We start from the raw sequence: 15,981 nt of genomic DNA on the forward strand, positions 1-15,981 counted from the left end.
GCTGCCCCAAAGAAACCTTTCAAGAGATGTTTAATGTTATATAAATTTTAGTTATTCAATGCATTTACTAGTTTGTTCTCTCTGTACAATTTGTATGACAAATGGGAATTCTATATCAACCGGTACATTTTTTTCAATTTGAAGATCAGTGGCATTGGGTAAAGTAGCAAGTGTCTGCTGACCCAGAATCTTCTCCAACACAAAAATAGGCTCCCACCAATCCTTAATGAAAAGAGCAGTAGATGGGCACATATACTGATGTTGCAGACACTTTATGGATCTAAACATGTACACAGTAAACAATAAGAACTAAGGGCACCAACATCAAATCCAAACGTGCCCTTTAACAGTTTAATGAGTGGATGTGAGTGTCTGGCAAATCACATTGCGGATTCATGGCAAATATGCAGTCACTACTAATACAAGTTCTGAAAAACCAATCTGCTCATTTATACCAAGGTAGAAATGCAGGCAAATCTGTTTTTGAAGGCGCAAGCAAGGTCAAGAACCTCTGTCAGGATTTTATCTACCAGGAGATTTCCTTATTGTCGGGAAACATGACAAGAAGTGAAAGCACATCTCTGAAACTTAGGGAAATTCCTACCTGCAAGGTTTCCATTCACCCTTTGCACTAGCGACAACCATCAACATTGGGATTTTGCCTCACCTTCTTTGCCAGTGATAACAATCACCAACATAGTAAAAGGAGGACAAATCTCATCACTACAATGAAAACCTCAAAGAGGTTCTAATCCTTCCCTGCTTTAGTTAGTAAATGTAAAGCTTTTTGTTGAGGTCTCTGCTACCAATGGAAAGACTTCCCATTAATTCCCATCCATTTGAAAAAATATTACTTAACCACTTGAGGACCGCCGTATTGCCATTGTACGTCAGCACAATGGCACAGGCAGGCACAATCACGTACATCTACGTGATTGCCTTCCAGCGGGTGGGGGGTCCGATCGGACCCCCTCCCGCTGTTTACGGCGGTCCGATTCGGTCCAGGAGCGCTCCGTGATGAGGGGATGGCCGTTGGTTTTCGGCCACCCCCTCTGGATCGCTCCTGGCCAATGAGAAGCTTCCTCCCCTGTGTATTGTTTACACAGGAAGGAGGAAGTGATGTCATTCTCCTCGGGGCGGTCTTTTTGACCGGACTACGAGGAGAAGAGTAAAAGTAAGTGTGCACCAACACTACACTGACATGTAGGTACACACAGGCACACAAACCCCACCCTTTCACCACTGATCACCGTATAAGTGTTACGGGTGACTCTGGTTAGTTTGTTTTTTATAGCATTTTATATTCAAATCCGGAAGGCAGTGCTTGGTTTTCGGGGTCCCGTACGTGGCTAGGCTCCCAAAAAGTCCCCCATATGTGGTATCCCCGTACTCGGGAGAAGCAGCAGAATTTATTTTGGGGTGTAATTTGACTTCTGCCCATAGCATGTGTGAGCAATATATCATTTAGTGACAACTTTGTGCAAAAAAAAAAAAAGTTTGTAATATTCCCGCAACTTTTGGCAAAATATAAAATATTCCATGGACTCAACATGCCTCTCAGTAAATAGCTTGGGGTGTCTACTTTCCAAAATGGGGTCATTTGGGGGGGTTTTGTGCTATTTTGGCATTTTATGGCCTTCGAAACTGTGATAGGTAGTGAGGAGTTAAATCAAAAATTTGCACCCTTAGAAATCCTGAAGGTGGTGATTGGTTTTCGGGGTGCCGTGCGCGACTAGACTCCCAAAAAGTCCCACACATGTGGTATCCCCGTACTCGGGAGAAGCAGCAGAATGTATTTTGGGGTGTCATTTCACATATGCCCATAGCATGTGTGAGCAATATATCATTTAGTGACAACTTGGTGCAAAAAAAAAAAAAGTTTGTAATATTCCCGCAACTTGTGGCAAAATATAAAATATTCCATGGACTCAACATGCCTCTCAGTAAATAGCTTGGGGTGTCTACTTTCCAAAATGGGGTCATTTTGGGGGGTTTTGTGCTATTTTGGCATTTTATGGCCTTCGAAACTGTGATAGGTAGTGAGGAGTTAAATCAAAAATTTGCACCCTTAGAAATCCTGAAGGTGGTGATTGGTTTTCGGGGTGCCATGCGCGACTAGACTCCCAAAAAGTCCCACACACGTGGTATCGCCATACTCGGGAGAAGTAGCGGAATATATTTTGGGGTGCAATTCCACATATAACCATGGCATGTGTGAGCAATATATCATTTAGTGACAACTTTTTGTAAAAAAAAATTTTTTTTTTTTTTTTGTCATTATTCAATCCCTTAGGACAAAAAAAATAAATATTCAATGGGCTCAACATACCCATCAGCAATTTCCTTGGGGTGTCTACTTTCCAAAATGGGGTGATTTGGGGGGGATTTGTACTGCCCTGCCATTTTAGCACCTCAAGAAATGAGATCGGCAGTCATAAATTAAAAGCTGTGTAAATTCCAGAAAATGTACTCTAGTTTGTAGACGCTATAACTTTTGCGCAAACCAAAAAATATACGCTTATTGACATTTTTTTTACTAAAGACATGTGGCTGAATAAATTTTGCCCTCAATGTATGACTAAAATTTAGTTTATTCGATTTTTCTTATAACAAAAAGAAGAAAATATCTTTTTTTTTTCAAAATTTTCGCTCTTTTTCCATTTATATCGCCAAAAAAAAAAATCGCAGAGGCAATCAAATACCATCAAAAGAAAGCTCTATTTGTGGGAAGAAAAGGACGCAAATTTCGTTTGGGTGCAATATTGCATGACCGCGCAATTACCAGTTAAAGCAGCGCAGTGCGAAATTGCAAAAAGACCTCTGGTCCTTAAGGTGTTTATTGGTCCGGAGCTGAAGTGGTTAAACTTGTTAAACGTGGAATATTTACATACATATATTTCACAAGACACTTTAGCCCTAGGCTAAAAAAAAAAGGATATCCGGATACTTACGCACAACTTCTCATACTTGGATCATCAATTCTGTCACACAAATTGAGTCCTAGGAGACAACAATCTTCAGCCAGAGGCAGGAAAGATTCCTTCCCCAGTGAGTAGACCAGGACAGCAAGGGTTTCTGGGGAGGGGGGTAACAAAAACAGAGACAAAATCACAAGGGAAGCAATAGGTTTACTATACAAAATATTTCTGTCATATCTTTTTTACCCTTACCCAGACACTGAAGCTGTACAGGTCTCCCCTCTTCTCCTGTCTGCATTAAATGGACTTTGAGTACTTCCATTACAGGTGAGAAATACGGCCTAAGCAATTCTTCAGCACCACTGGCTATGAAAGAGAAAATCATAAAAATATGCATAGACTGAATAAAGGGTGTATAAGTAAAATTTTAAAATGGAGTAAACTAGAAAGGAGTAAAGTGTCAGGCAATTACAAACCACTGCTGGTAAATAAAATCATAACAAGTAACACTCGCTGGACAAAAACTATAAACTATTTTAAGAGATTATGTCTGTTAAAGGCTGACCCACTTAAGCCAGCCATAGATGGTTTGAGTCTGGGTCTTTTCAGCAAAGCCTGGCCGAGATTTGAATCATCTATTAGCAGGCTTAATGTACAACCAGCATGTCAGATTTCCAACATGCAATTATTGGCAGCAACTACAGAGGCTAGCAATAATCACTGTGTGCACACCCGCCGGGAGAACACAATAGCTCCGTGGAGGGATTCCCCCCATCAACACTGACTGTATTGATGGGGGGAATCAAGTGCTTTTCTTTCCTGCAACCACAGGAAAGAAAATTGCACCATCTATGGTATGCCTTAAATTCACCCTTGCTGCGCTTTCCCACTGCTGCACTCCTTTCTTGGAGCCCACATCTGTGTAAACTCCTTGTTGGATGATATCAGAGCTGCCACAGCATTGATGACATCATCCTTATGTGATAGTGTTCATCGCCTGGTGATTGACTGCTTAGTCTGAGCACTGCATCCTGTGAGGAGATAGGCTCCACCATACAAGAAAGCACTGGGTAATTTGAAAAGATAATGGAAGAGCAACGTAGCAGTGAGGGAATACATTTTAAGAGGCACTAAACCACTGAATGATTGGCCTCCCCCTGCCATCATTTTACAAAATCTGCTGCATGTGCACGTGTGGTCAGTGTCTTCCAGGTATCTAGAGAAACGCTGGCAGTTTCTGGCAGATTGCTACTGCCTGGTGGCGTTTGTGCAGGTGCGCCACACAGTTGCAGCTTAGTAACACACTGCCTCCTGGAATAGCTGTGATATTGCAATACCAGGGGGCGGCAGGGCCTGGTCTAGACAGCACAGAAAACTTCTGAAAAGTAGAATCATTTTTAAAATTGTTTAAAAAAAATAGTTTTAAAAAAACTGTGTAAGAGGGAAAGTAAAGGAAGAAAATAAAAAAGGTTGCTGCAGTGAGTTTAGTTCCACTTTAAGGAGATTATAAGTAGATCAGTTTTTTTTAAACTATACTAAAAATATGTGCCTGGTCATAAGGGATCCATTTAGATTAAATGGTACTTTGGTCATGAGCAGAACATAACACACTGGTATTCACTACTGGCCAGTCAACAGTTTAGCTGGAAATGTATTATACAGTCAAGTGGGCCATAGTACTCAGGCAAATTGTGGAGGTGGAAACAGAGTGTAAGCTGGTTGTGGAGATGGGGCGAGAAGCGGTTTAAAGATTACTAGGTGAGTTTCTCTCTCTTTCTTAACGCAGTGTCCAATCGCTAGACCTCTGTTCTGGCAAATGGTGTGCGACTAGACAGACTTGAAGCACATAACCTCTCTATTTCTCTTTGCTCCCATGTATGGGTAAAGTGGGAGAGTAGTGAAGAAAAGAAGAGTACCAGTTCTGGGGGCCAAAATGAAGATTTGAATCCAGAAGGGATCAGGGTTGAGCATTTGTAGGTACATGGTGTGCAAAAGAGATCAGTGAGCTGGAATTTTTGTGTGGGCCAGTTGAAGAGATTTCTCATTGCATTTTGTTCCAACAAAAGGGGAAAAAACACCTTTAGCTGGTTTTGGACTTTAAGACTAAAAACTTCCATGACAGAGCTGCACTACAAACTGACAAAAAAAAAAAAAAAAAAGTACCTGCATTTTACTTGTTATCATTCATTTCAATGTGTCTGTTTTGTTTGCAAACAGTACTATCTACATAATTTAATTCTATACTCTATAATGGTGCAATAAGGCTCCATTAAAGTAAATATTTCCTCTGAAAACATTGAAGCTTTTCCTTGTGACAAATGCTGTTATGGTCATATGTTTTACAAAGCAAAAGCACACATTTGAATGCATCCCAAGAATGGGAGATTTTGCTATGTGTAGAAAAAAAGTGCATTCATTATTTTTTGCATGAGCCTGCAACGCATGTTGGATCATGGGAGCAGACCCTTCCTTCAGCTCCATATCTGTACCAAAGTACCGACTTTCAGTTACGGAAAGGTGTTAATACAAAATGGGGTTGATTTACTAAAGGCCAATCCAGTCTCCTCTACTAGTGCACTTGGAAGTGCAGTCACTGTAGATCGGAGGGGAAGATCTGAAATGAGGGGAAGATCTGAAATGAGGGGAAGATCTGAAATGAGGGGAAGATCTGAAATGAGGGGAAGATCTGAAATGAGGGGAAGATCTGCTGATTTTATCATCCAATCATGTACAAGCAAAAATGCTGTTTTTTGTTTTTTTTCAAGTGCACAGTGGATTTGCCTTTAGTAAATAAAACCCCCCCCCCCCCCCTCCCATGTGCAGTAATCATCACCACATGTGTTCCACAAGTTCCCCTTCTATGATGGCAGATGGTAGTTTATGAAGTCACAGACCCCTATAAATTAAGTCTCATGCACACTGGTTTATTGTAAACGCCATTTATCCTGACAGGAGAAAATCAGCGTTATAGGCTCGAGAATATGGAAGCGGAGTTCCCCAAAACAGTCTCCAGTAAAGAAATGGAAATTGACTATCTCGGTACCAGAAAACATAACATATTTTGTATAAAAAATATAATTTTATTATATACACAAGTAAAAAGTACAAAGATCAAGTATAGACAAAAAAAAAGGGGGAAATCTTTTTTAAGAATCAAGCAATATAGACATACAAAGATATAAAAAAAGATTATACTATACAGTTCCATTCTAGATATCCTCTTGACAAAGAGGTCCTCTACATGTTTCGCTGTATATTACCAATGTCCTATGGGGACCCAATATACCTTGTCTCCATTCTGGAGCACATTAAGTTTCAGCATATCTACATAAGACACCCCTAACTTTAATTGTTCTGGTTATTGAACAGAGAAAATTATGTTTTTGTCTATACTTGATCTTTGTACTAATTACTTGTGTATATAATAAAATTATAATTTTTATACAAAATATATGTTATTTTTCTGGTAGCGAGATAGTCCATTTCTTTACTGGAGACTGTTGGGGAACTGTCTCTGCTCCCATTCTCTCGATTCATTAGGATGATGCTCCCCTTGCCCCCTTACCCGAATTTCTAACCTCTTTTCTTTCGTTGAGCCCCCCCCCCCTTTTGTTAGCGTTATAGGCTCGGTTTACACTGGTGCGATGTGGGAAACCCTGCGATTCAGTGCCGATTCCCACAATGCACCTGAATTGCACAGTGGTTCACACTGCGATCTGCTGGGGGTGACAACGTAATGTTAATGACACCCCCAGACAGGTTTGCAGATTGCAGTGCAAACTGTGAAATGGTGCAGGAATCGTAACGCATAGGTGTGAATACCCATGCAATCCAATTCCAGTGCGAACCAAAAAAAGTGTCCTGCACCATTCTGGTGCGATGGTGAAATTCGATTTCAGCCATTTTGTAAGGCTCAAATCGCATCACACAGACATTGCATGTGATCTGCACAGTAATGCAGTGCAAATCGCATGCGATGTATGGCATCACACTAGTGTGAACCGGCAGTCACACTCACATAAGCTGCATTTTTGAAAAAAATTAAAACAGTTCAGGTGAGTTTAGAAAAGTTTGGAAGTTTATAACATTGACAACAGCCTCTAAAGCCTCTGCTGATAAACTGGTAAAAACACCCATGTGTGCATGGACACATAGGATAACATAAATGGGAGTTTAAGGGCACAAAAAAATCTGCCCAAACTCACAAAACCATGAGTTTAAACACCAGCAGTGTGCATGAGGAGTAAATGACATAGCTGTATGGGTTGAGAAATGCACATCTGTACAAAATTTAAAAGGTGACAGGAGCTACTGGGGAGAGGAAACCTGCACTCTGTAAGGGGTGGGGGTTGGTTTGAGGGCGGGAGGATTGGCACCATGCTATATGTTACACCCCAAATATGGGTGTAACATACAATATGGTATAAATGATGGATTTAGCCTTAAAGTAAAATCATTCGGCAATCTTTTTAGCTCCCTTGCCATACTCATAAAAATGCACAACTTTCTTTTTTAAGGACTGTAAAAAGCTCTATTGATCATGGCACGATGACACCACACATATCAATAGCAAAGAGAACATCAGATTACAAGATGTCTTAGGTTTAACCACTTGACATTTCTCTTACACTTAAACATCTGCATTTTTTTTAGCTAGAAAACTACTTGGAACTCCTAAACATTATATTTGTCCTTAGAGCAGGATTTCTCAACTAGGGTTGCTAGGGTTACCTTGAGCAGTTACCAAACATGTCATGCTTTAAAATATGCCATAACAAGCAATTCCATAATTATGAATATTTGCGGATACTAGGGCGAAGGCAGTTGTACCAGCATTAAAAAAAAAAAAAAAAAAAAAAAAAAAAGAAAGGAAAGAAAGAAGAGAAAAATAAAGGAAAAGGTAAGCATCGTAAATTATGAGCTTACCCACAGTTAAACTTAGGGGTTTCCCAGTAAGCAGGAACATTGACCTAGCCACGCAGGAGCTCTGATCGGGAGGCCCAAGGGTCAGCTTTAGCGATCTAAGGAAGCCTCACAATAAAATAATTACAGGGTGACCCCACCGGCACCACCACTGGGGGGCTTCAAGTGCTTCCATCAAACCTCTACCCAAGGGTGTCGCACTGGAGTGCAAATCTGAGCAATCACAGAGCGAAGACCTAATTTGCACGGCAGGACAGCATGTCTGAGTTACAATCCAGTGCACTAGGGATAAACATGAAGAACAAAACTCCTCAACATAATTCAGGACCAAGAAGATACTCCTATGGAGTTTATCATGACATAATCACCCACACTAAGGGCCGGTTCACACTGCGAGGCGAGGCGAGGCGAGGCGAGGCGACACGGCTCGCCTCGCCTCGCAAGTCGCCCCCATTCAGTACTATGGAACCGTTCTGAGAGGAGCGACTCGAGTCGCTCCGACTCAGAAAAAAGGTTCCTGTACTACTTCGGGGCGACTTCGGGGGCGACTTGCATTGACTTCTATGCAGAAGTCCTCTGCAAGTCGCCGCTGACCCCCCCTGCAAGTCGCGGCGAGGAAGTCGGAGACGCCTCGCCGCGGCTCGCAGTGTGAACCGGCCCTAATCGGTACAAGTGAAAGGGAACGGAAAACAAAACAAAATGTAAGGACTAGGTTCAGATAATGGCTACACAATTCAAGTGGGTACTCTCAACAAGGGCTTTGCTAACTCCAAGAAGACAACATCCAGACTTGACAAAACCTGATCAGGATCAGCGGTGTGCTCCTGCCAAGTTGCCCAGATACTATAAAAGCACTCACGTTTGTCCCTACACGTCGCCACCCACACCTCAGCCTCCTTAATCTCAGCTATTTTCTTGTACCACTCCTCTTTGGTAGGCACCTGAGCTTATTTCCAATATAACAGAATAAGTAATTTAGCCACATTCAGGTGTGGTAGGGCACTTTTCTTATAATGGCCAAGCGGAAGAGAAGGAACAGGGAGAAGGAAGTGTGCTGGGGACAAGGTTTAATATCCAACCAGAAAGGGAGAATCACCGAACACTCCCACAAGGTGTAGGAGCGTGCCCTTCTGACCACATCCCCGCCAGCAACGGTCTGTGACTGAAGGGTAGATATGTGACAGAGTTGCAGGTACGCAGTACCAGTGCACTAATAGTTTAGAGTTGGTCTCTTAGGTCTTAGCTTCTATGGTGCTAGAGTGTGTGAGCTTGTACAAGTGCACCATAGGTTCAGCTGAGAACTCCAGCTCAAGGTCACGCTCCCACTCCTGAATAAAGGCCGCTTTTGTCATAGTGGAAACAGAACTCAGAAGCTTATAGAGTTCTGAGATCAGATGAGGTGCAGGCTCCTTGTCTATGAACATCATCTTGAACAGGGTAAGAGTACACAGCGCCCTGATAGAACATCCCCGGCTAGCAAAAAAATGGTGCAATTGCTTATGGCGCAACGAATCCATGGGGAAATGACCGAACATATCCTTGAGTGTCTCCAGGGGGATCAGACAGCCATTCTCTAAGAATCTACCGCAGCTAGGGTTACCATCCGCAGCCCAGGATCCAAAAAGGCCATGCGTTCCCCAGAAGGGAAACATAAGAAGTCTCCTATTGGCATCAACGCGGATCCAGGGAGACCCACAGCCTCCCTGGACCCAACCAGCAAACTCTGAAATTGAGCAAAAAAATGTTGGGAGGATATTTATTTTGATAATATTAATCTGACCCAGCCACGTAAAAGCTGTCTTTGTCCAGTTTTGTAAGTCTCCACGACCATGCTCAAGAGCGTGGGATAAGTGTCGGAATACAGCATCCCAAAGCAATCCGTGAGCTCAACACCCAAGTATTTAAGGGAAGTCTTGGCCCAAGTAAAGGGGAAGCCTTACGCAAGTTAGCTAGTGTCTCAGGTAAGGTGATGGGTAAAACCTCAGACTTAACCTAGTTGATCTTGAGATTTGATAACCTCCCAAGGAGCTGAAGTTTCCTCATTAGGTTTGGCAATGAGACAAGGGGATACGTGAGATGGAAGGAAGACATCATCAGCATAGGCTGATAGCTTGACTTTTCTTCCCTGGAACATGGTTTTGGGGAAAACAATGGCAGGACAATATCTTGATTCAGATGAGCCTGAAACCACTTTTGGCAAAACCCTGGACAAGGGCGTAACAACACGCTGTCCTCATGAATAAAAATTACTCTTTACAAGAAAGAGCAGCCAATTCTGAAACCCTTCTTGCTGAGGATATAGCAACCAGAAATATAAGTTTCCTAGTCAGAAGGACGAAGGGAATATGCTGTAATGGTTTGAATGGCTGTTTTTGTAACACTGACCAATTTAAATTCAAGTACCAAAGGGTTAAAAGGTGATTTAACTGGCGGATTAATCTGATTCACCCCTTGCATAAAACCCTGGACTAAAGAATGCGTAGCAAGTGGTCTTTGAAATAAAACCAATAAGGCTGAGACCTGGCCCTTAATAGTACTTAGGGCCAACTTCATCTCTACGCCCAAAAGTAGAAAGGCAAGAATTCTGCCTAGAATATATCTCCGAGGGTGCCAACCCTTGGATTCACACAAGGAAACGTAAGCTTTCCAAACTCTATAATACATAGCTCTGGAAACTGGTTTTCTTGCATTGATTAAAGTTAAGATAACTGACCTGGAAAGCCCACGCTTCTTCAGAATGCGGTTTCAATAGCAAAGCCATTAAATTTAGATTTTCGGAAAGTAGGATGGAATATCGGCCCCTGCGAGAGCAGGTCTGGCCTTAGTGGGAGAGGCCAAGGACCCTCCACTGCCATCTACGATCTCTGCGTACCATGAGCTTCTGGGCCATGCTGGTGCTACCAGAATTACTGGCTTTCTTTCCAGCTTGATCCTGCAAAGAAGTCGAGGCAGCAACTGAATCAGGAGGAAAAGCATAGATCAGTTAAAATTGATCCCACGGGGTTACCAGCGCATCTGTTCCGTATGCGAGTGGATCCCTTTTTGTGTACCCAAAGTCGACTAACTTCAGGTTGAACCTGGACGCTAGAAGATCTATGTCCGTAGTCCCCCATCTTTGGCAAACAGCCCGAAAAACTTTGGGATGAAGAGACCATTCCCCTGGGAATAACTGCTGGCGACTTAGATAGTCCGCCTGCCAATTTACTCCCGGAATGAAAACTGCCGAAAGGGATGGGACATTCCTTTCTGCCCAAGTTAGCATATGGTTCATCTCTCTCTGAGCTGAGAGACTCTTGGTGCCCCCTTGGTGATTGATATAGGCTACAGCCGTGGCATTGTCGGATTGAATTCAGGCTGGACAATTTTTTAATCTGGAGGTCCAGGTTTTCAGAGCCAGATACACTCCCTGAATCTCTAGGATGTTGATGGGCAGGACTCTTGAGTTTTGACCACTGTCCCTGGACAGTCATCTCCTCTAGTACCGCTCCCCAGCCTGAGAGGCTGGCATCTGTCATTACTACTTTCCAGATAATTGGACTGAAGGGTTTCCCCCTCAGCAAATTCTGTCTTCGTAACCACCAACTGAGGCTTTGGGACACTCTTGGGGACGGACACATTGGCAAGTCCGAAGCTTGGATAGTCTTATTCCAAGCAGAGAGGATTCTGTTTTGAAACAGTCTTGAATGGAACTGGACATAGGGGACTGCTTCAAATGAAGCTACCATCTTTCCTAATAACCTCATGCAAAGGCGAATTGAAGGATTTACTTTTGACCTGACCATCTGTACCAGCTCTCGTATGGAGCTGATCTTTGCTGAAGGCAAGAACAACCTTTTCTGGGCTGTATCTATGATCAGGCCTAAGTAATCCAGCCTTCTTACTGGTTTTAAGGAAGACTTCTCTAGGTTGAGGATCCAACCGAGACTTTCCAGGTAACTGGCTGTAATGCGTACACTTTGCTTTAAGCGAGCCACTGACTGGTCTATTAACAATAGATCGTCTAGGTACGCCAACACTGTTATGCCCTGTGCCCTCAACCTGGCTAGAGGTGGGGCCAGTATTTTTGTGAATACCTGTGGTGCTGTGGCTAGCCTCAAGGGTAAGGTCGCAAGCTGAAAGCGCTGTTGTTCCACTCCGAATCACAGAAACCTTTGGTGAGCGGGAAATCTAGGGACATGCAGATATGCATCCCTGATGTCGATGGATGCCAGAAGTTCTCCGCCTTGTAGGATGGAGACCACTGACCTGATCGACTCCATTCGAAATGAGCAGATTTTCAGGAACCAATTTAGATTTTTTTGATCCAGAATGGGCCTGACAGCTCCATTCGGTTTTGGTACTGTAAACAGATTTGAATAGAAACCTAAACCTTGTTCTTCTGTGGGGATCTGTATGATTACCCCTTGAGTCAATAATCGGTCTAATGCTTGAAACAGGGATTGTCTTTTCCTTGGATCCTTGGGAACGTTTGATCTCAGAAAATGAGATGATGAAAACTCCCAAAACTCTAGTTTGTATCCTAGAGTCACTGTGGAGAGAGCCCATCTGTCCTGAGTTTCTCTTTGCCAGACTTCTACGAAATGCGGAAGTCTTCCGCCCACCTTGGTGAGGGGAGACACCTCTTCATGAAGAGGTCTTAGTATTCTGCTGTGTAGTCTTGCGGCTCCAGGTCTTCCTTTGAGCCTGGGGCTGACCCTGCGATTTTCCTCTGAAGTCTGACAGTGGAAGCTGTCGCCACTGCCTAGAGGCGGACGCGCTTGGCGCAGGAGAGAAAGTCTGTTTTTATTTAAGGATGTTTATACTTTCTTTTGACTGGCAAAAGACTACTCTTTCCACTGGAAATTGTTTTGATGTATCTATCCAAATCATCGCCAAATAGTCACTCCCCATAAAATGGGAAACTAGACAGTAGGTTTTTACACATTATCAGTTTTATGTTTGTTTAAACACAACATATATCCCCATCCACTCAGTCTGCCCTTTAGGGAGAGAAGAAACCCCCCCTCCAGCTGCTTGAGACACACGCTGTTTCAGCACTGATTTGAACAGGGTCTATACACTATTACTCCCTCTAGAGGAGTTTTTAAGGCATTTTACAATATAATTTGAAAAGGAATGTCATAGGTTGACTTTGCAGTTCCTATGCTTTCTGCTTAAATTTTCCTCGCAGCAGGATACTGCTGTAAACAGACAGATCCAAACTTCACCCATCACAGTGGGCAGCGTGGTTAAACCTTCAAAGACTGGGGCCCTATTAATAGGGGTTACATTCCTTTGGACCATGTATAGCACCCCTCAGGACATCTTTAGGTAATGTAGCAAGACCACAAAGAGTGCTTGTTCCTAGGGTCCAGCCCTCAAAGAAGAGCATTACAGGCAAAACCTCATTCTTGTATGCGAGGCCCAGATACCATCTTGGAGCCGCAGTGGCAGGATGGATCTGGTCGTTGAAGGCTTTTTAAATCCAGCATGGATCCTTCCTGGAGCTCCGAAGAGCATATCTTCACTCGTGCCAACACCTTTACAGACGGGCAAAAAAAACGGAGGTACTCCTGGTAAGAGGAGGGGTTATATAGGGGAGTGAAATTCCTGTATTGGGTGTGCCAGTGTCAACACCTGAAGATAGCTATAACCCACTAAGTAAATACTTGAGGCTCTGTGTCCTATGATGTACGATAAAGAAATCTTGATATCCACATTAAGCAGCAATACTGGGCGATAAGCTTGGGGTAGGGTAGGATCTTTACTCTCTTCGGGAAGTACCATACTATGAGCCAGCAAAGCTTTGAAGGGGATTGGTCTTCCATTGGTGAAAGAATGGAAGTACCTGCATAAAGGGCTTAGCAATAGCGGGAGAAATTTGAATAAACTTGTATCTGGGCCTCTTAGCAATGGTGTGGCATTTCAATTACATTTCTTGTTGCATTACACTACATGCCAAGGAGACTGTGGAGATCCTCTGGGGTGTAGAAGCCGTCTGCCCAGGAACCAGATCATTTACACCAACAATGATTTCTTAAAGGGGTTGTATAGGTCATTTTATTTTTTTTTTTTTTAAAACAAACATGTCATTCTTACCTCCACTGTGCAGTTCGTTTTGCATAGAGTGGCCCCGATCCTCGTCTTCTGGGGTCCCTCGGCGGCTGTCTCGGCTCCTCCCCGCAAGAGCTACACCCCCGAGAAGCGCTCGCCAAAGGTGGTTAGCTTGTGGGCGTGCTCCCGTGTGATACAGTCGGATGCATTAAGGTGAAAAAACACGAAGCTTTACAGAAGCTTTAAGATAAAAATACCAGTAAGATAACCCTCCAGGTCCAGCACTATCTTTCCACTTTCCTTATTTGTTCAATTATATCACCTTTATCTGTAGGCACGGTTTTCCTTTTCAAATATGTTGAATAAGTCAACAATTTCAATGGGGTATATTTACTTATTCACGTGACTGTACCGTTCAAACATTTACCAAACTGGCTAAATGCTGCAGCTTTCATGTGCCTTTCTGTAACATCAAGGTTTAGGTAATCTAAACTTAAATGTAGCCTTTCAAATCTCATTCTTGATCATTGAGAATGCCCATCACAGGTAAAAGAAAAACAGGGAGACATGGGAGAGAGAGTAGGGCTAAATGGCTGGTATTTGGTTATTGTACTGCAGCTTGCCCCGGGTCTAGGGGTATCTGGTGAGCTCTAAAAAGCTGGCATTAATATATGATCACTACAGGTTTTCTTTAAAAAGCAATGTTCCTCACCAATAGCTCCTAGAGCACTTATTGATAACTCCTTTAACTTGGGGCTACTGGAGTTGCTCATACTCCCCAATATTCGCTCCATCAGAGTGGGAAGGTATGGTTCAATCTTACTTCCTGTAAAAGAAAACAATCAATCTCATTATAAAAGTTGTTTGCCATATATAAATTTAAGAACTCAAATAGGTCAAACACAAAATATTTCTTATGCAACAGCCAACCAATGTATCAAACCATAACCCTTGTTCTACAAAGTAAACAGCGGTTGAATTCAAATATGCTCTAAAGAGCAATTCCAGAGCCTCATACGGTGAAAAAACATACATTCAAAGTTACCTTGACTATCTGGAGTAACTTAGAAGTGCCTATGTCAAATTTTGGCTTTATAAAAGGTGGCACTTGTATAGATCATTATACTCCTCATATAGACCAAGTGAGAAAAATTAGCTGCACACCAACATCCATCCAACAGGTTTATTGAAAGACTGCCACCAGGACTAAAATAATGGAACCGGGATGATGATGTTTCACACATACATTCAAAACCCCTTTTTTTTGAAGAAGCACAATTTGTTTTAGATACAGGGGGAGTAGATAAAGTAGAGTGGAAAATCTGAAAATATATGTGAACCATTGCAGCGTACCAGTCCCTTAGTTGTGATGACTGCCTACAGGCCAAGTAAAGTTCCTGCTAATACAGAAAAATACTTGTTGATCCTGGCAGGAATACATTGTCTTTGCAATGTTTTGTCTACTGAACTGAAATCTCAAACAATGTTATAAGCCTTCTCTGCCAGCTACAAAACAGCTACCCTCTATGTAATCAAGATGAAGAGGGAGGATGAGGTGTTTGCAGTCCAACTCAGAGGCACAGCCTGGGTTGACAGTGCCACCCTAGGACAGGAAGTTTCAGATTTTTTATTGCAGGCTGTGCTCCCATTAGGGGAAATTCAGCCTCTCCATTTGTCCTGTTTGGTGTTATCATTGAAAGTGAAAGTAGTACAGTGGGGATCTTCCAAAGGGGACACTAGTTCTGGCGACACCCCAGGATTCCCTAACTTTAGAGGGATTTGCTCTTACTTTCTGTTTTGGTTGAGGGACAGGAAGCGAAGGAAAATCTCCCCAATCAGACACCGGTTATAACCCTCCCTTACTCTATCCAGAATTGGAGGAAAACATTTTTTTGCCTTTTTATTGACACTTTAATATATCCATTTTTTGTTCTCGACTATAAAGTCAAGAAGTAAATAAGTAAACCTCTTATGTGAAAAGTTTCAAGGCTGCCAATGCTGACACTCTCAAAATGCTAGTTGTCTGACTGTTATGCGGGCTTAGAAGAAAGTCTTTATCCGCAATTACATCAAGTCATTTTTGAGGATATTGGCAATTTTAGATGAT

The 15,981-nt window shown here is 42.7% G+C and overlaps 1 protein-coding gene across 3 annotated transcripts in view; it reads right to left on the reverse strand.

Moving 5' to 3' along the window:
* The window catches only part of IPO4 (importin 4), a 195,537-nt gene that overhangs the window by 100,150 nt on the left and 79,406 nt on the right, over positions 1–15,981 (reverse strand). For all 3 annotated transcript variants that reach the window (XR_013270375.1, XM_077469604.1, XM_077469615.1), the window contains exons 15-17: positions 14,587–14,700; positions 3,171–3,284; positions 2,952–3,075 (exon numbers count right to left, since the gene is read on the reverse strand). Coding sequence is in view for 2 of the 3 variants with exons in the window: in XM_077469604.1 (XP_077325730.1) it covers positions 2,952–3,075; positions 3,171–3,284; positions 14,587–14,700 (352 nt within the window). In the remaining variant the exon portion in view is untranslated. The remainder of the gene's footprint in view (positions 1–2,951; positions 3,076–3,170; positions 3,285–14,586; positions 14,701–15,981) is intronic.

This window comes from Lithobates pipiens, unplaced genomic scaffold (assembly GCF_037356315.1).
Source record: "Lithobates pipiens isolate NorthernLeopardFrog02 unplaced genomic scaffold, aLitPip1_a1.2 Scaffold_11, whole genome shotgun sequence".
NCBI lineage: Eukaryota > Metazoa > Chordata > Amphibia > Anura > Ranidae > Lithobates > Lithobates pipiens.